The sequence below is a fragment of the Aedes aegypti genome, chromosome 2, assembly GCF_002204515.2.
Source record: "Aedes aegypti strain LVP_AGWG chromosome 2, AaegL5.0 Primary Assembly, whole genome shotgun sequence".
In the NCBI taxonomy this organism is placed as follows: domain Eukaryota; kingdom Metazoa; phylum Arthropoda; class Insecta; order Diptera; family Culicidae; genus Aedes; species Aedes aegypti.
Window position 1 is genome coordinate 215750792 of NC_035108.1, and position 22544 is coordinate 215773335.

General features: G+C 38.6%; 1 protein-coding gene across 1 annotated transcript; it reads left to right on the forward strand.

Moving 5' to 3' along the window:
- Positions 1–12949: 12949 nt before the first annotated feature.
- On the forward strand, positions 12950–15147 carry LOC23687782 (odorant receptor 13a). The gene is made up of 6 exons (XM_011494756.2): positions 12950–13056; positions 13116–13494; positions 13556–13872; positions 13932–14136; positions 14391–14546; positions 14603–15147. Exons 1-6 carry the CDS (start codon positions 12965–12967, stop codon positions 14654–14656), a joined length of 1203 nt encoding a protein of 400 aa, XP_011493058.2. The 5' UTR covers positions 12950–12964; the 3' UTR covers positions 14657–15147.
- The last annotated feature ends 7397 nt before the right edge of the window (positions 15148–22544 follow it).

Sequence of the window (22544 nt, forward strand, 5' to 3'; positions counted from 1 at the left end):
AATAAGAAATTACATAATTGATAAATGATTGGAACGAGTTGGCTAGATGCGAAAAGTTTGGAAGGGAAAGGGACAAAACAACTGATCGGCTCATAAGGTAATCGGGACTCGTCTTTTGATTAGATCGGTCCATGATTTCCGGAACGAAGACCAAAACTCGACCAGTGACCAGTTATTTGTAATTACACCGATTTTTTCCTGTTCTTGCCTACAGATATCTGTGATCACAGATTTTTGAGATGAAAAGATTTTTAAGATTTAAAGATATTATAAGAGTTAAGAACATGGTTCTGAAAGATATAAAATAGAAATGCCATCACTCTTTTTAATTTTCCTTAAATACCTACTTAAGTATTTTGAATTTTAAGAAACAATTGTGCATCTTCTACTTCCAGTAGAATAATTCCAAATTAAAAATTGTTGATATGTTAAGAACAGCCACAATACGCTTGGAATGGTTCTTATTGATCAAGAAAATTAAAATTATGGAATTTTGCGCAAAGCAGATTTTACCAAGATTGTTGTAGGCTAACTTAAGATAAAAAAGATTTTTTCAACCGAAAACACAGATGACAATCGAACAAAAATTGGCAACACTGGATCTGAACCATGGAAGAGGCAAAAGTTTGAAGTTTTCTTTTAGGTAGTTTCGCGGTGTGTTTTGTGAAGGTAGTGCTATAATAAAGCAAATACCGTTCACCCCCGTTAATTTGATCGGTACCTCATGCAAACCATCGGGGTTCATTTTGAATTTGAACATCTAGTCACCCTAGAAACGTATTTCTGGTTACCTCTTTCACTGTTTTGTTTTGATTCTGCGATCCGTTCCACAGCGATCCATTCCACTTTACTCCGTTCCATGAGCTAAATGACGTTTGAACCATTTTAAATCTGAACGATGTGCAAATTAGCGGGATACAAATTAAAAAGTGTTCAGATTAAATGTGGTCAAACCAACGGGGGTACCCGGTAGCTAGTTTGTGCGGTTGTGTGCGTGATAGTGAAGATGAAAAAAAGTGTATTCTCCCGCACCATCCAACCTTCCGCTCGGCACACCGCGCCCAATTTAGTCCACAAGTTTCCACACTTCTGACCACACGTGCCAGCTTCGAAGGTCTTTCTAACTGCCGGCCGGAGTTAGAAGGGAGTTGCGACGTCACCATCGCACTCCGGAAGAGAAATTTTCCCCCAACTAGGAAAATTCTGGACAAACATTTGAAAAGGGCCCAAAAGGTCTTGAGGCTTTTTACAGAAACGTTGCTGTTGAGCCCTTTTTAGCCCGCCCACGCAAACTAACACCACTATCAGAAAGATTGGTGTTTGCTCTTCCTGATAGAGATATTGGTGAGCGTGATCGAGTTGAATTGGACTCAACAGCGTCTTGCAAAGCCATTGTTTACCAATGTCGATGTGCCCTTTTGAAATGTTTGTCCAGAATTCACCGTATCGACGACGAAAACGGTACAGCGCGTTATTCATTCCGTGCGCCTTTGTTCAAACGTGGACAAGCGTCGTAGAGGCGACATGAAGAAGGAAGCAGCCGGTAAAGCAGAAGCCGACTGTAAGTAGAACAGCTATTTATGTACCTGCGAGGTATTGATGGCGAAGCGTTAGTAAGCTTGTTAAGTTAAATGTTGTAGTTAAAGTTACTGTTCCGTAATTTAATGCATTGGTCTAAGGATATTTTTCACGTTTCGTTGTTGTAGTTTTGTTGATGATTGTACTCCAAGTTGGACTGCTTGGTGTGGTAGCTAGAGTTTATATGTTGAATAATTTATGTCAAGCAAGATTATTTCAGTGTGTAAGCTTCGTTTGTCAGTGTACAATATATTTCATCTGGTAAGAATCTTTACAGTGTGTTCTCCTCAATTGAGTCCTAAAATGTTTTTTTTTTTTTTTTTTTTAATTTCTTTATTAGTATCATTCCAAACATTACATTCATTTCTTATATCTAGGTGTTCTGTGTTATTTGACAACACTATCATCCTAATTTGGTAAAACAAATTTAATATTTTATTAACATTTTGTTAACAACATATTACATTTCATTTGCCGTAGCAGTTCAGTTTTTTTACAGGTGAGTTGATTTCACCTGCTTATAAGAGAAAAAAAAACGTTTTTAATATACTTAACCTAACTTAACCTAAACATATAACGCATTAATCGTGGCAATAGAAGATTGTAACGATTTTTGCCTGAAATTATTAATGATTGTATTTGACATTTGTTCCAATGTTTCAACATTGGATATTCTATGTAAATCATTGGTACTATACCAGGGAGGAAGCTTCAGAATCATTTTCAAAATTTTATTTTGAATTCTCTGCAGAGCTTTCTTCCTGGTATTACAACAGCTAGTCCATATTGGTACAGCATACAACATGGCTGGCCTGAAAATTTGTTTGAATATCAACAGCTTGTTCTTAAGACAAAGTTTTGATTTTCTATTAATAAGGGGATAGAGACATTTTACATATTTATTACATTTGGCTTGAATGCCCTCAATGTGATTTTTGAAAGTTAAATTCTTATCTAGCATGAGCCCTAGATACTTAACTTCATCTGACCAATTTATTGGAACCCCTCTCATCGTGACAACATGTCTACTTGAAGGTTTCAAATAAAGAGCTTTTGGTTTATGTGGGAATATTATTAGTTGAGTTTTGGAAGCATTAGGAGAAATCTTCCATTTTTGTAAGTATGAAGAAAACATATCCAAACTTTTTTGCAATCGACTACAGATGACACGCAGGCTTCGTCCTTTGGCGGAGAGGCCTGTGTCATCCGCAAACAAAGATTTTTGACACCCCTGAGGTAGCTCAGGTAAGTCAGATGTGAAAATATTGTATAATATTGGTCCCAAAATGCTGCCTTGCAGTGTTGTTCAGACTCATTTCCCCGAAAATAACATTTTCCGAACTACGAAGCTACGAACTACTACAACCATGATCTATCCTCCTAAGATAGAAAAGCAGATGGTTAAGCTTGAGTACTGCACACAAAATCGATCAATTTTGATCCCAGTGAGCCACAATTCAAGTTTCGGTGAAATGAAATGAGTGAGTGAGTGAGTGCGAATCATTTCACCGAAACTTGAATTGCGGCCCACCGAGATCGAAACTGTCGGATCCCATGTGCAACACTCAAGCCCAACCACCTCCCCCTCCATCTCAGGAATACAACGCACAGTTTTAACAGTTCATGGCTTCACAATTCGAATTTCGGGGAAATGAGTCTGATCAACACTGCTGCCTTGAGGAACACCAGCTCTTACAGGAAGTCTTTCAGATCTGGAGTTCTGATAATTAACCTGAAGTGTACGATTTGACAGATAACTTTGAATTATTCTAACAATGTATGTTGGAAAATTAAAGTTTTTTAATTTTACAATCAAACCTTCATGCCAAACACTGTCGAATGCTTTTTCTATATCTAGAAGAGCAAGACCAGTAGAATAGCCTTCAGATTTGTTGGAACGGATCAAATTTGTTACACGTAAAAGTTGATGAGTGGTCGAATGTCCATGGCGGAATCCGAACTGTTCATTGGCAAAAATTGAATTTTCGTTGATGTGGGCCATCATTCTGTTCAAAATAACCTTTTCAAAAAGTTTACTGATGGAGGAAAGCAAACTGATTGGACGATAGCTAGAAGCTTCTGCAGGATTTTTGTCTGGTTTTAAAATTGGAAAAACCTTAGCATTTTTCCATTTGTCAGGAAAATATGCTAATTGAAAACATTTGTTAAATATATCAACTAAAAATGATAAGCTACTTTCTGGAAGTTTCTTGATGAGGATGTAGAAAATTCCATCATCGCCAGGAGCTTTCATGTTTTTGAATTTTTTAATAATAGTTCTCACTTCTTCCAAATCAGTCTCCCAGGCATTTTCGAAAACGTTCTCTTGATTGAGAATATTTTCGAACTCCTGAGTAACTTCATTTTCAATTGGACTAGTAAGTCCTAAATTAAAATTGTGCGCACTTTCAAACTGCATAGCAAGTTTTTGAGCTTTTTCGCAATTAGTTAGTAATAATTTGTTTTCCTCTTTCAATGCCGGTATTGGCTTCTGAGGTTTTTTCAAGATTTTCGATAATTTCCAAAAGGGCTTAGAGCCAGGGTCCAATTGAGAAATTTTATTTTCAAAATTTTTATTTCTTAATTGAGCAAAACGTTTCTTGATTTCTTTCTGCAAATCCTGCCATATAATTTTCATAGCAGGATCGCGAGTGCGTTGAAATTGCCTTCTCCTCACGTTTTTAAGACGGATCAAGAGTTTAAGATCATCGTCTATAATCACGGCATCAAATTTTACTTCACATTTTGGAATTGCAATGCTCCGGGCTTCAACAATGGAATTTGTTAAAGTTTCAAGAGCATTGTCAATATCAAGTTTAGTTTCTAAAGAAATGTTAGCATCAAGATTGGAGTCAACATACGTTTTATATATATTCCAGTTGGCTCGTAAATAATTGAAAGTGGAGCTGATAGGATTGAGAATCGCTTCTTGGGATATTTGAAATGTAACAGGGACATGATCAGAATCAAAATCAGCATGAGTAATCAGTTGGCTACAAAGATGACTAGAGTCGGTTAAGACCAAATCAATCGTAGATGGATTTCTAGAAGAGGAGAAACATGTGGGGCTATCAGGGTATTGAATTGAGAAATATCCTGAAGAGCACTCATCAAATAAAATTCTGCCGTTGGAATTACTTTGAGAATTATTCCATGACCGATGTTTGGCATTAAAGTCACCAATGACAAACAATTTTGACTTATTGCGAGTCAATTTACGCAAGTCAGTTTGGAGCAAATTAACTTGCTGTCCAAAGCATTGAAAAGGCAAATAGGCAGCTATGAAAGTATATTTACCAAACTGTGTTTCAACAGAAACACCTAAAGTTTCAAAAACTTTAGTTTCAAATGATGAAAACAGTTGATGTTTTATTCGCCTGTGAATGATGATTGCAACTCCCCCACATGCCCCATCAAGTCGATCATTACGATAAACAAAAAAGTTAGGATCTCTTTTGAGTTTAGATCCAGGTTTTAAATACGTTTCGGTAATAACTGCTATATGCACGTTATTAACCGTAAGAAAATTAAACAGCTCGTCCTCTTTACCATTCAGAGAACGAGCATTCCAATTTAAAATATTTAAATTATTATTTGGATCCATTAGAAAAACGTAATCCAATAACAATTTGATTTGTAAATTTTACACCTACTTGGACTGCTTCAGTCATAGTGGTGGCTTTGAACATTGCATCAATCATTAGATTCAATTGTTCAGTTAGAAAATTAAAATCAGAGGCAGACATGTCATGTGATTTCCCATTGGAATTTCCGGTAGACGAAGAAGCGGAGTTACCTGTGGCGGTAGGGTTTTTTCCATTTGATTTGAAACAAGTAGAATGGGTACCCATGGATCGAACAGGGGAGGAGTTCGAATTTCCTGCTACGATATCGGCAAAGGATTTACCGTGGGTAGATACATTCGAAATAGAAAGATTCGAACGGCTACCCGACGGATTAAAATTAGTTTGTGAATGAGCATGATTATGATCTTCCTGATGGGTATGATTCATGATCAAGCGATCGTTAACTGAAAAATGAGCATTGTTCGATACTCTACCAGGCAAATTCCGGAAACGACCGTTATCGTAACGGATATTATCTTTCATCTGCCTGGCACGAGCCTCAATTACCTTTTTGCGTGAAGGACAATTCCAAAAATTGGACTTATGGTTAGCCCCGCAATTACAACATATGAATTTGGTGGTATCTTCCTTCACCGGACAGACGTCTTTGGCGTGAGAAGAACCTCCGCAAATCATGCATTTAGCATCCATGCGACAATTTTTTGTACCATGACCCCACTTTTGGCACCGACGGCACTGAGTGGGGTTCTGGTAATTTCCTCCAGGTTTCTGGAAATGTTCCCATGTCACACGGACATCAAACAAAAGTTTTGCTTTTTCTAAAGCTTTAATATTATTTAGTTCTTTTTTGTTAAAGTGAACTAAATAAAATTCTTGAGAAAGCCCTTTCCGAACAATGCCAGATTGGGTTCTCTTTTTCATAATGATTACTTGGACTGGGGAAAATCCAAGTAAATCATTTATTCCATTTTTGATCTCTTCAGGTGATTTATAGTCACTTGAGAGACCTTTCAAGACAACTTTGAACAAACGTTCAGTTTTGTCGTCATAAGTAAAAAATTTGTGCTTCTTCTCTTCAAGATGTCTGAGAAGAAGCTCACGATCTTTAAGAGTTTCCGGCAAAACGCGACAGTCTCCTTTCTTTGCGATTTGGAAGGAAACCTTGATTCCCCTAATGGAGTTCAAGATCTCCTGCCTAAATCCCCCAAATTCGGAACAACTGACCACGATAGGCGGCACTCTTTGCTTCCTCACTTGAATCAAAGAGCCTGGGCTAGAGGCTGCTTCGATTTGGTGTTCGGAAAATTTGTCTAGAGCATCGAACTGATTGCTCATTTCGATACAATTATTCATTTCACCCTTGGAAGAAAGTTCGCATTCCGGGGAAGCGTCCTTTCTTCCATTCTTGCCACGTGTAGTGACAGTTTTAAAACCCACTTTTTTGGAAGGAAGTAGTGAATTCAGAGATTCACCCTTCCTTTTGTTTGTTGTTGATACCATGTTTAATTAATAAACGAAAGAAGACGTGACCTTCGAAAGGTTTTTTCCCAAGACGGTGTCCAAGAAGGATTACCACCGCTAGCTTTCGCCAACGGGTCCAACGAAAAATCGAAGGCACGGGTCCAAACAAGGATCGTAAAGGGATCAATAGTAGAAAAAATAGTACTGAAAAGTACTGTTTTAGTAGCACTGAAAAGTACCGTTTTTAATTTTAGCACTGAAAAGTACTGTTTTTGTAGCACTGAAAAGTACTGTTTTATTGCTTTAGGTAGTTTTTAAGAAAACTTCCAAGAGCAGAGAGAATTCGTGTACGCACAGCACGAAGGTACGATGCGCACTGTCCTAAAATGTTTAATGAGCATGTTCTTGCAACTACTGTAGCAATTTTTCCAGCTCAAATAACGGCTATAACATATTAAGAATTTAATTTTAAAAATTGTTCCAAATATGAACCTTGACTTATAAAGCGAAAGCGTTACCTCAAGGCTACGGACCCCCCTTGGGGTTGTTCCTATCTGACATTTCGGAAGGGACACGGAAAACAAAATATACCCAAAAATTTGAGTTTAAACCAAGGGGTGTGACAAAATCTTAAAAACAATAAAAAAATGTTTCATTGACTTTAACCAACGAAAATCATTTATAAATTGAGTAAACATGTGTTTTTAGCCTAAACTAAAGCATTTGGTATCAAAATTGGGACAGGGCTTTAGGACCCTATTGATAGCTCGAAAAGGAATGAGCGCAAAAACTGATTTTAACTTGATCGCGTGGTCGAGAAATCAGTTTAGTGAAAGATTTTGTGCGAACGGTTGTGCTGGTTTGTACCCATCATGCACTTGTTCGGCCGATGGCGGAACCAGCCGAAAGTTTGTGTTTAGATGGTTCCAGATGCTACACTTGGGAATCTCAGTCCTCCATTTTTGTCCTGAAGCGAGAAAGAGAATTGTGGTCGGGACGAACTTGGCCGGTGATGCTACCCGTCGACCACGTGCAATCGTTATCGGTAGGAACTCGAGTTGTCGGTTATGTTTTGAGCCGGTCAGAGGGTGGTGTTTTAGTTGGAGTTTGAAGGGCAATTAAATTGACAAGTGGTTCTCTTAGGAGGTGGCGCATAAGCTACTTGTTTCTCTCCCAACCCAAACACCCTAGCAGATTGGTTCGCTCGCCGTCTCGAGTCGGCTACAGTATCTTGTTGGCGGCACTCAAAATTGTGATCGCATGATAATTGGCACAATCCAACTTGTCATCCTTTTTGTACATGAGACACACGACACCTTCCATTCTCCTCCGGCAATACTTCCTCCTCCCAAATCTTGGAAATAACCCTGTGAAGCGCCAGTCCATCACCACCTTATTTTAGCAGCCCTTATTATTTTCTTTATTCATCAATGACCTGCCTTCGTGTTTGAGATACTGTTCGGTTCACCTCTTTGCTGATGATGTTCAGATTTATTTGTGTGAAAAAAGAGAAATAACTATAATGACATTGGCTTAAAAATCAATCATGATCTTCGAAATCTTCTTTTGTGGTCGCAAAATAATTTATTACCTATAAACCCAACTAAAACAAAGGCAATGTTGATATGCAAGAATAGAAACCCAATTACATGTCCTGATTTGTTCATGGATGGTGAAAGAATTGAATTCGTTAGTCAAGTTGATAATTTAGGAGTAACTTTTACGTCCAATTTGAATTGGGACGTTCATATTAATGCACAATGCGGTAAGATTTATGGCTCCTTAAAGAGATTAAATTTGACAACACGACATTTTAGTATTGACACCAAAATAAAACTTTTTAAATCTCTAATTTTACCACATTTTCTTTACGGTGATTTCATTTTTTCGAATGCGTTAGCTTCTTCAATCGATAAAATGAGGTTAGCTTTGAATGCTTGTATAAGATATGTGTATAAATTACCTAGGTTTTCCAGAGTGTCTCATCTACACAAAGATCTAATAGGCTGTAACTTTTCAAATTTCTACAAGTTTAGAGCTTGTGTCACCTTATTCAAACTAATACGGTCTAGAAAGCCTGAATATTTGTTTACTAAATTGAACCCAATGCGAAGCGATAGAAATCGTAACTATCTTATCCCACAGCATCACTCTGCTTATTACAGCCAATCACTGTTCGCACGAGGCGTTGTGCACTGGAACCAGTTACCACTCAGTATTAAAACTAATGTTTCATTGTTTAACTTTAAAAGGGACCTTAAACAGCATTTGGCAGAGTAGGATGCAAAAAGATTAGGAAATGCAAAAAAAAAAGAAATAAATATATATATCATCATAATAAACCTTTTATAGCGGTAAAAAAAGGCTTTCAGCCTTATGTTATACGAATCTACATAATAAATAAATAAATAATAAATATTTACGCCGGCTAACAGGGACGGTGAATCAATTTCATTCCTCAAAACCTTAGCAACAAACATTGTTTGGGCCACATGACGTCTATTCTCCAAGGTATTGATTCCCAGTAAACGGCAACGCTCATGGTACGGTGGCAGGTTTTCTGGGTCCCGCCAAGGAAGATTTTTTAAAGCGTGGCGTACAAATTTCCTTTGCACGGATTCAATTCGTGAGATCCAATAATTTTGAAAAGGACACCACACGATAGCAGCAAACTCCAATATTGGATGCACTAAGGCGCAGTACAACGCTTTCAGGGTTAGCGGATCCTTGAATCCACTTGAAACTTTCAAAACGAAACCAAGTTGTTTATTTGCTCTGGAGATGACGTCGTTCAGGTGACAGTTGAAAGTGAGCTTCTCGTCCAATGTAACACCTAAATCACGAACACATTTAACACGTTCAAGCGTCGTCCCTGATAGTTCATATGGGAAGCGAATTGGGCTGCGCTTTCTTCCGTAAGAGATGACTTGACATTTCTCGATGCTCAATGTTAAACAGTTCCGTGTACACCATGCTTCGAATAAGTTGAGTAAATGTTGCAAACGGTAACAGTCGTCCAAGCTTTCTACAATCATATAAATTTTTGCGTCGTCAGCATAGAAGATCCTGTTTCCATTCGACAAAAGCAGTGATACATCGTTGATGAATAGTGAGAACAGCAAAGGTCCAAGGTTGCTACCCTGCGGTACTCCGGATTCTCACACACAACGATCGTTCAGTCAGATAAGAACGGAACCAATCAACGAAATTTATGGCAACACCACATTTTCTGAGTTTCTGAAGAAGGATACGATGATCGTTAGAACGTTCTTCTTGCTGGCGCTTCTTTCTCCAGAATATCGAGTTTTGTCTGTTCCGTGCCTTTTTACACCGCGTCTCGCTCGTTCTCGTGCAGTATTGCATTCTTGCCCATACTGCATTCTTCCTATCCTTAAACTGCTTGCATTCACCATCGTACTAGTCGTTTCTCTGATTCGGGACCGCTGAGCCTAGTGCTGCTGTTGCGATGCTACCAATGGTGGATCGTATGTGCCTCCATCCGTCTTCAAGAGTGGCGGCGCCAACCTGCTCTTCCGTTGGTAGGGCCACTTCCAAATGCTGCGCGTTTTCTTGGGCTACTTCTGAGTCCCATAGCCGCTCGATGTTGAGCCGAGGCGTTCGGCTTCTACGCAAGCTGGTCACCGTCGAAAGTTTTGAGCGCATACGTACAGCAACTAGGTAGTGGTCCGAATCCATATTCGCACTGGTATGTGCGAACAATGGTGATGTCATAGAAGAATATTCCGTCGATTACAACGTGGTCGATTTGGTTTTCGGTTTTATTATCGGGTGATCTGCAGGCGACCTCATCTTACTCAACACTATAAAGCCAGTTCCTAGGTCATTTAGCACTGCTTTGGTCCAACAAAGTTCCTGCTGTGCTACGATATCAAAGTAATGGGGATGTAGTTGTTCATGGATTCACCTGTCGCCACCTGCAACCAAATGACTTGCAGTTCCATGTTCCCAAGTTTTTAATCGTAATCCTTATTTCGTCGCGTGAGTCTTTGCCGATTACTCCGGTCGTATTATCTTCTATTTATTCGCAATAAGGTTATCTACTTGTAGCTTATTGGGCCTACGCCAACACTCCCGTCTCGCCAGGGCGCCATCGTGCCAACTTTGTTTAACGTCCAAACTAACACTAGGATAATCGCACTGATGGGGCTACCACCCTGGATTTAGCTGTTAGCGATACAGCATTTTAAACTCAAACGGTGGATACAAGAACAGACGCTGTTTGAGCCGTGGTGTACAGGCGTTCGGCTAAAAGTTCGATGTCCCCCGGAACTACTTCATGGTACTACTTCAGGAGGCTAAGGGCTTGTTTTTAATTTAAATGGTGAAGATGAATCTCAAATTTTCAAGAACACGGATCTGGAGAACCGATTACCCGTTTGAGCTGAAAACTTAATCGATTGGTCACCACCAGCGAGTGACCAATCGATTGAGTTTTCAGCTTAAACGGATGTTTGGTTCTCCAGATCCGTGCTCTTGAAAATTTTGGGTTTGGCTTCGATTCATCTTCACCTTAAACAAACAAATGTTATTTTTTTATTTTCTCCTGAATACCTCTCATATTTTCATAATTTGTTTCACACATTTTTCAAGAAGAATTCCTGTAAAAATCTTTGAAAACTTATTTGAGATATTTTTAAAAGAATTTCTGGAAGTATCCCTCAAGAAAATTCTGGTTGAAATCTTAATAATTTCCCAAACGACAATTTTGTAATAATCCTAGGTAAGGCCTGGAAAAAATATAGGTTGAATTTGAGAAATGTTCTAAACGAGAATTTCGTAGCAAGCCCTAAGAAAAACAATAGAAGAATCACATGAGAAACTCCAGGAATACTTAAGGCTTTCTAGAAAAAAAAATATGTAAGAATCTTTGGAGAAATCTCTGATGGAATCTGAGGTGTCAAACAAACATCAAGGTAAATGTGGCAAACGAATATCGAGGTATTAAAATAAACGAGCAAAATATAGTATGCTATTAATAAGGTGGTAATACAAAGGAATAATACTAAAAAAAATTCTATAAAAAACACCTACACAATAACAAACTAGGTTGTTTTTATACTAAATACATAACAAAACATTGTTAAGCGTTTTCGAGGGCTCAATGAATTATTTAAGAGGTATTTTGGTACTTAGACAATCCAAGCTATGTGATTATTTATAGAATTTATACTCTCAATAAGGGATCGTACACAAATTATGTCACGCTAAATTTCAACTTTTCCGACCCCCTGCCCCCCCCCTTTCTCACACTTTTTGTATGAGTCCTCAAAAAATGTTGTAAGGCTTGTCACGTTTGGCGCGACCCCCTCCCCCCCTTGGAGCGTGACGTAATTTGTACATGACCCCTAATATTTTATATTTAATTTGTTTACCGGCATATCGCTCTGTTTTGCTCAAAGTAATAGGGAGCTACCAAGACAGCCTAGTGTTATTCGAACAACACGCCAAGCCGTTTCCATAGGGGACGTTAGCCAGAAGGAAGGACGTTTCAAGTAAGACAGTTTCATATGGTATTGCCTCTTAAACATCTAATCCAATTTCTCTCGCCGTTTTCTTCCGGTACCTATCCATCTAGTTTTCATTGCTTTCTTCTCCTTGCTGCCTATTACTTTGAGCAAATCAGACCGATATGCCGGTAAACCAATTAAATATAATTATCACGGTTGCATCTAATATTCTATAAAAAAAATCAAATGAAGTAGTTTACCAATAGCTAATTCAGTAATGAGAGCTTAATATGGTTTTCATCGGATCTTTATACTTATTCTAATAATAGCAAATCGCAAACAAATTGAAGTATTACAGCTTAGTTTGGTGTGTGATTTATATAGGCTTGCTATTTTCTACTGATCCGATTCTGGGTATCTTAAACAAAATGCTTTGATGATTTCATTAGGAAGTTTGCAAAAAAATTACTACAGAAACTCCAGAAGCAATTTAAGGAATAATCACTGAAGAAACTATGGGCACCTGCCAACATTAATATCTGATGAAATTTCTTAGAGAAAATCATGAAAAAAAATGCATACAAACCCATTCTGAACTCGACTGCTAAATTGTTGTTTTGTCCATGGTTAAACTACATCGGCATTTGAATTCCACCACTTTTGTGCCTAATGCACAGTTAACTCCCCAAAGCAATTTATCGTACCGTTCAATTAAAATGATTTCCTTCAATTGCCAAGTCTGACTGTTGTGAATGCAATGTCGCATAAACAATTAGGACTTTCGTTCTCATATTCAATCAATGCCATATAAATTCTTCACCAACCATTCCAATCACATCAGTTGTGACACGCCGAGGATAGAAAAGCAAAATGGAACAGCACTTGAAGAAAATCAAACGCATCTTCAACGGACAGGAGTATCCGCAAACAATTTGTATTTCTTATTCCTTAAACATGTTAACGTACGTATAACTCTTAATCAGATTGTTTCAAAGCTATTGATTTTCCATTTTTTCCTTAGATATTTAGGACAGTGGAACCACAAAGATTCAACGCGAGCATTCAAAATATATTTCTATTTCATTTCATTGTTGTTTCTGTTCCATTTTTATGCCTTAGTAAGAGATCTCTTTGAAACTTATAATGATTTGATTTTATTTGGAGACAATATGTGCGTGACGGCCGGAGTCGCTTTGGTGCTTTATAAAAAAGTGTATCATAATTACTACAGGGAAAATTTCGAAGAGATATTTGGAAAGCTACAAAGTTTAAGTAAAGAAAATGATAAAAGGATTACTCCTATCCGTAATTTGTTAAGGACATACTTTATACAGGAGTATATTTTGACTATCAGTACGATTTTTCTTGGATTGTCACTAATAGTTGCTATTTGTGGTCATGTAAGTACTGTTTTCGACGTGTAATACTTTATTCGCGATACTAATTATTATGTTTTTAAAGTCTTTTTTCGATTTAACTTTACCTATTCGAGCAAAGTATCCAACAGAAGTTGATTCCGTAGAGAAGCTTGTATTCTTCTCCTTATTTCAAGCAAGTGTCAGCTTTTTCCTTATCGAGGGAATTGTTTTCATCGACGGGATAGGAGGTCAAGTGATGAGCCAAATGTCACTGCAGTTTCATATACTGTCCCTGGAGTTCAGAACAATCGGACACACGTTGAATAATGATTCAACTTGTGGTTCTGGAGATCCAAACCACATTTCGATGGTCAGACAAGACCTACATGAGCTAATTCAACGTCATCAACAATTAATAGAGTAATTCATATATTTAGAATATTGCAAAGTAATACATGATATTAATGATTTTATTACAGATTCGGTATGAACGTGAACTCGCTCTACCAGCCAATGCTTATGGCACAATTAGGTTGCAGTGTATCTATGATTTGTTTGACAGCTTTCGAAGCCACTTTAACTATGCATGACTTGTTTCTTTTCATGAGATTCGCAGTGTATACTCTTTCTGTTTTGATTCAAATCTTATATTGGTGCTATTATGGAAACAGAGTATCGTACATGGTAAGCAAGACATCAAAATGGGGTTCCATTTCGCATAAATACGTTTTACATAATGCACGTTTTGCATAAAACTGATTTATACAAGAGCAGATAGCATTCTAAAGTAGACACATAATTATGTTTATGTCAAACGTCCAAGCATAAAATTATGCCAAAAGTCCTCATGCAAAACGTTTTTATGTGAAACATCATATCTCTATCAAAAGCATAATTAAATGAACTCAAACAAAAACTTTATAATGCTTTCGATACAGTCAACTATGATCAACGATGCAATTATCGAATGTAATTGGCTCGGAAGTGACACAAGCTTCAAAAAGGATTTCATGTTAACGATGATGCGAGCGCAGAAGCCATTCAAGTTCAAGGTATACGGATATTTCCCCATATCATATGATACATTCATAGCGGTTAGTATTTTAAAACACATTTTGAACATTTCAATTGAATCGATTCTAATTTTCAGGTTTTAAGTCGGTCGTATTCCTTTTTTACTTTGTTTAGAACGGTTAGCAAATAAGAGAAGATATTGTCATTCTATACTATTATATAATAGTGGTAGACATATTTAAGATTTGCCCTTTATAAACTTACTCACAAATTTACATGATTACTGAATAAAGCAAGTACAACAATTTGTGGCACTAAAATACTAACTTAAATCATTTCCCATGTAATGAGTATTATAGTAATGATGGCTACAATATACATAAAGAATGTTTCTGAAAGGTTATGTGACAGCTTTGAAACATGAGGCAAGAAGCTCTCATTCAAAAACTGTAGAAGTGATCAGGAATCATTAGACATCCAAGGCACGTTACACGCTATTGGAAGATTTATGCCATCAACATATTTCAACCACTCGATAGGATAAGAAAAGTGAAAAAGAAATAGAAGTAAATAGGGGTGAGAAAGCATCACCCAGCTCTTCTTCATTGGAATACCGTTTTGACTCATATTCTGGATACTTAAGAATAACAGTGATTTCAAATTGCATGCATTGCATGTATCTGATAGGCATGAATAAGCTGATATTCGTGGAAATTTTGATTTTTTCGCTTAACTTAACTGTTAGCTGTTGGGTGTGCTGATAATAATGATGATTTAATTTATTTTAGTATTTTTTTTTTTATTTAAGTATGTATCCAAATTCATTCTGTCTCATGATCCGAACACTACGATTGAAATTTCGAACAGAACTAAATTTGCAAATAAATTTATCTCAAATGGTTCTACTGACCTCGAACTAGAGAATCCCTAAAACTCCCAAAGTATAAAATACACAAATAGATTAAGGCTCAAGAATCCATCATTCAATCATCAGCAATCATGAAAACTGAAAAACCAGTTTTTTCGTTCAAATTCAATGAAATCCTCATGAAAATCTATCATTGCATTACAGATAGCAAGTGTATTGCGATGATAGATTATCATGAGCATTAATTAAATTTTGAGCAAAAAAACTGGTTTTGAAAATTTGTAAAACGATAATGGTTATTTTCCTCTTAATATCCAATAAAGCTTAATTCCAAATGACTGCCATTTTCCGGCAATTTGATGACATATTTCAGCAAAACATTTCAACCAAACAAGCGAAACATTTTATTTACAAGAACCGGTCGTTCAGAATATGAGTCGGTTCGGAATTTGAAAAAAAAAAAAGGTGGTTGTCTCAGGGCAAGATGAGCAGAGTTGCTCGCTGTCACTATCAACGCATAAAATTTGCTGATTCGTACAGGCTGACTGCGATACAATTCGGGTCAATCTATATCACATCAACATCATTCTGTATACTCCATCACAAGTTCATTGATGGCGATAGACTATGGATATCACTGATGGGTTAAGTTTAGCCTTTAATTAATCAGTTGAAATGGCAATTTATCAGTACGATATTTTTGATAGTGTTGCAGATAGATTGAACCTTTTTGTTGGTCTCTGAAAAACAGTAATAGCATGGATAATTACCACGTGATCACTCATTCCGCAGTGATTATGATCTAGAGTGCGATGTCGCATCACTGCTGTTGGTTGTCAAATCAAAGTGACCTGTCATCAACTGTCACTGGAAAACCAACACATTCGGAGGGTAGAACATGAAAAAGCGTCAAAATTCAAGTAATAGTAATTACAATTTCCAAGTGTTTTTCGATTATTTCACACTTAAAAAATAGAATATCTAAATATAATTGTGTGTTGGCAAACTGCTATTGATTTTTTGGTATTCATATCATTTTTCATAGTGAACCAAATGAAGTAAATATGATTTTGACCAAAATAAGTTCATCTGATCGTTGTGCATTACTCAAGAATTGAAAAAAAGAAGTCAAAGAAGGCCAGAAAACATACCAGCTGTCAGTGAGCTGTCTCCTCTCTCTCAGTTGATAGCTCGCAAGTGATAGTGATAGATTTAGACCAACAGCCATCAGCTGATATGATTGATATTAATCAACTCTGGCGATGATCCATTGGGAGCTAATTCATCAGGAACAATCAGGACCAAAGGAAGAATGACAAAATTTGCCGAATCTATTTCTTTAATTTGAGTTCGACTTGCCATAACTAGACGTGGCTTGTTGTCTAATGGCTGTTGCTTCTGCTTCATAAGCAGAAGCTCATGGGTTCAATCTCAGGCCTGTTTTTTTCTTGTACTTTGTAGTTGTATCTTTGTTTTTGAGGGTCGCACTACAAAATAAGGGTAAACGAATTGTGCCATCTTTTTTATGCATTCCAATGCAACATATCATTAATTAAATTAAATTAATTAAATTTTCATTTGGGAATGGAAAAAATATATATTTTTCTACATTCTTATAAATAATGAAAATCATTGCGGATATAATTAACGCATGATGTAAGGGCAACTTCACCGGTAGTCCATTTTTTGGCCCAAATTTATACCAAAAATGGACCTGTCAAAAATAAATAGTCCAGTAAAAATAAACCAAACCGCACGCACATGCACCGGTTGTTGTATTTTTTTCGATCTATTTCGAATGTGATCAACAAAACCTGAAGAATTCCTATGGATGAACTGCAAAAGAATTCCCGGATGAATCTCGACAGAATTCGCGGCGGAGCTTGGAATAAAATTCCGGCAGAGTTCTAAAAGAATTCCCGGCAGAGCTCCAAAGGTATTCTAGGTGAAGCTTTTCTCCAGGAATTTTAAAGGGAATTTCCAACAGCAATTCCTTCGGAGATTTCATCTAGAAATACTTCCGGAGATTTACTCTGGACACATCTCCAAAGATTTCATCAATAAATACCTCTAAGGTTTCAATGAACAAATTCATTTGTGGATTTTCTCCAGAAATTCTTTATGGTATTTCTCAGAGAATTCATAACAGGAATTTCTCCGAGAAGCTTTTTGGAGATTGCACCAGGAATTTCTCCCGAGATTTCCTCAAGGAAATCCTCTGGGGGTTCCAAAGATTCCTCCAGGAATATCCCCTCAACATTTATTCCGAAGATTTTCTCCAGGAATTCATCCGGGGTTTACTGCAGAAATACCTCCGGGGATTTGCTGCAGGATTTTCTCCGAGAATTCGCCCCAAGCATCCTTTTTGGTATGTATTTTCTTTGGAAATTTCTCCGTGGATTTCGTCCAGAAATTCCTCCGGAGATTTTTCCAAGTGCTCCTCCGGGGATTTCGTATAGAAATTCATTAAGAAGTTCTTTCGAGGATTTTCTCTAGAAATTCTTTCGAGGATTTTTTCAGAGAATTTTCCGGAGACATCCTTTAGGAATTTATCTTGGGATTCAAACCAGGAATTTCTCTGGTGAATTTTTGCAGGAACTTCTCCTAGAATTTCTGCAGGAAATCCTCCGGCGATATCCCAAGAAACTCCTCCGAGAATTTTCTCCAGAAATTGCTCAGGGGATTGTCAATAGCTATTACTCCGGAGATTTTGTCCAGAAATTCCTCGGGGAATTTTGTCCAGAAATTCTTCCGGGGATTTCCTCCAGGAATTGTCCCAGTGATTTCCTCAAGAAGCACCTCCGAGGATTTTCTCCCGCAACTCCTCCTGGGAATTCTTCTGGGGATTTCGTCCAGAAACTCCTCTGGCGAGCTGCTCCAGGTACTCCTTCGTAGAATTTCTTCAGAAATTTCTTTCCAAGAATTCTTCCGGGGATTTCCCCCAAAAACTCCTCCGGGATATTTTTCAGGAATTTTTAGGGGGATTTTAAACAGCAATTCCTCCGAGGATTTACATAAGAAATACTTCTGGGGATTTCGTCCAGCAGTTTCTCCGGGGATATCATCCAGGAATTCCTCCGAGTATGTCCTCCAGGAACTCCTCAGGCGATTTGCTCTAAAAATGCCCCGGATTTTTTTTTTTCAAAAAATTCCTCCGGGGATTTTTTTCAGAAATCCTTTAGGAGTTCTCCAATAGTAATTCCTTCGGAGATTTGCTCCAGAAATTACTCCGGAGAATTCCTTCGGTATGTACTTCCTCTACAATTTTCTCCGTGGATTTCGTCCAGAAATTCCTCCGGGATTTTTCCAAGTGCTCCTCCGGGAATTTCCTCTGAAGATTTCGTATAGAAATTCATTAAGAAGTTCCTTCGAGGATTTTCTCCAGAAATTCCAGAGCTTATCCGAATATTTCTTCCAGGAATATCTGAGAGAATTTGCACCAGGAATTTTTCCGGAGATTTCCTCCAAGAATTCCTCAGAGGATTGTAACGGTATCCCGTTACAGCTATGTAAATGAAATCATATATAAATAATTTGTACATACTTGTTTGTCGTTAATCGTTACAAAACATCGCATGCAAAATCATATAACAGATTTAGAAAGTAACAGCTGGTAAATCTCACGCAATTTAAGTTCCACAGCGCCTGCGCGTGGTATCGCTATCCGTTGACCCTCTCGCGAGATTTAATTGATTGTTCGCGATCGGGCCGAAAACCGAAGGTCAAGTTCAAAGAAGACCTTGAAATTGGGGAGAAGAACATGAAGGCCATACTTAGCAATTACTGGTGGGAGCGAGAGGTCGAAAACCGGAAAGGGAATGAAAAAGCTAACCCGAACGATCCGTTAAAAGACGATGGCAATTCCAAGGTTTCCTATCTGAGGGTTTCAAGATTTCTCATCACTTTGCCTGGATAGTCGAACCAATAAGGAAGTGTTTGCCCGTGTACCGCGAAATTGTAATTTGATTCCAATTGTAGATAGCTCAGTGTGAACTAACAGGTTTAAATATTACAGGATAGTTAGCTAGTTTCCTCCGAGTGCTGAAAAGTTATACTGTAGTGATACCAAAGTGCAGTCAGAAAGGTATTAAAGTCGTGCGTTGCGTGAAGTGTGTGCTCTCTTTAACCCCATTGTCGAACAGCCGTTCGACGGCTTTATTTCTCGGATTTAGGAACCCGCAGCAGTGACCGACCATCCGGCAAACCACCGGCCCACGCGTTACTTGTGGCCGAAGGGGCCGCGCCACCAACATCGCGCCCATCGCTCTGTGACTCCGTCGAAGAACATCCGTCCGATCACGTGTCCAGAAAACCGACGCTAAGGAAGTTCGTCCAGTCTGGTTGTTGGATTGATCCTGCACCCCGCGCGAATTACGTAATCGTTCGCCCATGCGGTCTCCACAGTCAACCAGCCAAGCCAACAACGAACAATAGACTCAGCCCAAGCCGTCCAACAATAGCGACCATCATCGCCAGTCTCGTCCTCTGCGAAGCAGCCAAGCCACAGCAGCAATAGAATGCGGTAACCGTGAGTAAAACGAAATCATGTGCACATGTGACGTCATTTTTGGGGAGATTTGATTCGTGAGGTTGACCAAGTTAAGTTAGAGAGCACGCACGCTTAGGTAGGATAGGCATCTTAGAATTGACTAGGAGGAATAAGAAATAAATCCAGAAATGTAAAATTATTCACTGTGTTGTTCCCTAACGAATAAAGTCCAGCCTACCGATTACGTAATATGTTTCAGTCTGTGGTTCACACAATCGATCTCCTTTTGGCGCTTTCCGTCTTTCATTGAGATTTTTGTTGAATGATGTGCTTTCGTATCGGTGCCGCCATCTGTGGTGCGGTGGTAGAATCTTCCAGTGATGATGAACTTTTATAGTGGAAAGCTTCTCTTGGCACGTGTCGTTAGGGTAAAGTGAGTATTGTTTGCTGCTGGATTATCGAAGTCTAGTAAGTCGGACGCTAGGAAAGTGGAGTGGGCAGGATTGTTCTTCAAACCTTTTAAAAGGTTGGATAATGGACCAACTTAGGTGGGTCTCAGACCGGGCATAAAATTAACACGAGCGGGAGGTCCTCTAACGAGGTGGCGCTTAAGCTTCTCGCTTTGCGAAGAATAATCGCGTCATTCCATGGTGGCGAATGACAAACTAGGGATATTTCCGGCCGGCCACGAACTACGAAGTTCGTGCGGCTACAGGATTTCCGATAGCAACTTCTCCGAGGATTGGGTCCAGGATTTTCTCTGGGGATTCCGTCCAGAAATTCATTAAGAAATTTTTCTGAGGATATTATCCAGAAATTCTTTCGGGGATTTTTTCAGAGATTTTTTCCGGAGACATCCTTCAGGAATTTATTGCTGTTTGTATTTGAGATGCAAATCTTGACTAAACGTCTTCCAAATGCGGTAACACAAAACAATCAAAGGACACGTAGCAACGATTATACAAATCACTACCGCCCTAGCAAGAAAAATCAATATCTGACATCGCATTTCTTGTGAAAAAACTTACCGCGTTTGGTGTTCCCGCATTTTAAATGCACATCGCAATATCTAGAGATTTGAACCAGGAATTCCTCCGGGGATTTTTGCAGGAATTTTTCCTAGAATTTCTGCAGGAATTCCTCCAGGGATTTCAAGGATTCCTCCGGCGATATCCTTAGGAACTCCTTCGGGAATTTTCTCCAAAAATTTCTCAGGGAATTGTTAATAGCTATTACTCCAGGGATTTCGTCCAGCAAATTCTCCGGGAATATCATCCAGGAATTCCTCTGAGTATATCCTCCAGACTCCTCTGGCGATTCGCTCCAAAAAATCCTCCGATTTTTTTTTTCCAAGATTTCTTCCAGGAATTTTCCCCAACAACTCTTCCGGGCATTTTCTTCAGAAATCCCTCAGGAGTTCTCCAATAGCAATTCATCCGGAGATTTGCTCCAGAAATTCCTCCGGGGATTTCCTCAAGGAATTCCTCCGATAATGTTATCTAGAAATTCCTCCGGAGATTTGTTCATAGAATTTTCTCCAGTAATTCCCCAGGGGATTTCTAAAAGTAATTCATCCGGCGATTTCGTACATAAATTCTTCCGGGCTTTCCTCTAGGAATTGTTCCGGGAATTTCCTCCAGAGGCACCTCCGGAAATTGGTTCAGGAATTCCTCCATGGGTTTCCTCCAGAAACCTCTTTTGCACTTTACTCCACGAATTTCTCCGGTGATTTTCTACACTCCTCAGGGGATTTCATTCAGAAATTCTTCCGGGGATTTTGTCCAGGATATTCTCTGGGGATTCATTCATTGGATTTCTCCAGGAATTAATCCGGGGATTTCTCCCCAGAGTTCCTCTTGAGGTTTTCACAAGGATTTCCTCTGGGGCTGAAGGTTTTCTTCAACGATTTCTTCCAGATATTCCAGATATTATACATCCGGGAATTCTTTTGACGCTCGACCAGGAATTCCTTCAAATTTCTTCCTAAATTTCTCTAGATTTCGTCAAGCAATTACCCCGGAGTTCCAAGCAATTATTCCGTAATTCCTCCAGGATTTCCTTTTGGAGATTAACTAGGATTTTGTCCAGAATTCCTCTGTAGGTCCTCCAACAACTCTTCCGGAGTTCCTTCAGCAATTCCTCCGAAGTTCCTCCTGAAGCTTTGGAGGAACTTCGGTGGATGTGCTGGATAGAATCCAAAAGAATTGCTAAAAGAACTCCGGATCTCTAGAGCAACTCAGGAGGAATTACCGGAGAAGCTTCGAAGGAATTCCAGGAGAAACTCCAAAAGAATTTTTGTAGGAACTCTGGACAAAATCCTAGAGCATATCCAAAGGAAGTCCTGGAGGAACTACAAAGCAATTCCTGGAGGAACTCAGGGAGCGTTGCTGGAGAAACTCCGGAAGTGTTTCTGGAGGAACTTCGGGGTAATTGCTTGACGAACGCCAGAGAATTTCCTGGAGAAACTAAGAAGAATATTCGAAGCAAAGGGAGCAAATCCTCGGAAGAATTTTTAGAAGTAATCTACGGAGCAATTTTTGTAGAAATTCTGGAGAAAATTCCTGGAGAAATTTAGGAGAATTCCTGGACGAAATACCAGGAGGAATTTTTTAATGAAATCCCTAGAGGAAATCCCCGAAAGAATTTCTGAAAATTCTCAAAGGGAACGATTCCCCGGAAGATTTTTTGGTGGAAATCTATGGAGCAATATTTGGGGGAATT

Excerpts from the sequence above, each read along its gene's own strand:
- LOC23687782 (XM_011494756.2), top strand. The coding sequence starts at position 12,965 with ATGGAACAGCACTTGAAGAAAATCAAACGCATCTTCAACGGACAGGAG. Across the intron at positions 13,057-13,115 it reads TATTCCTTAAACATGTTAAC|ATATTTAGGACAGTGGAACC; the intron begins GTACGTATAACT and ends TTTTTTCCTTAG. Across the intron at positions 13,873-13,931 it reads CGTCATCAACAATTAATAGA|ATTCGGTATGAACGTGAACT; the intron begins GTAATTCATATA and ends ATTTTATTACAG.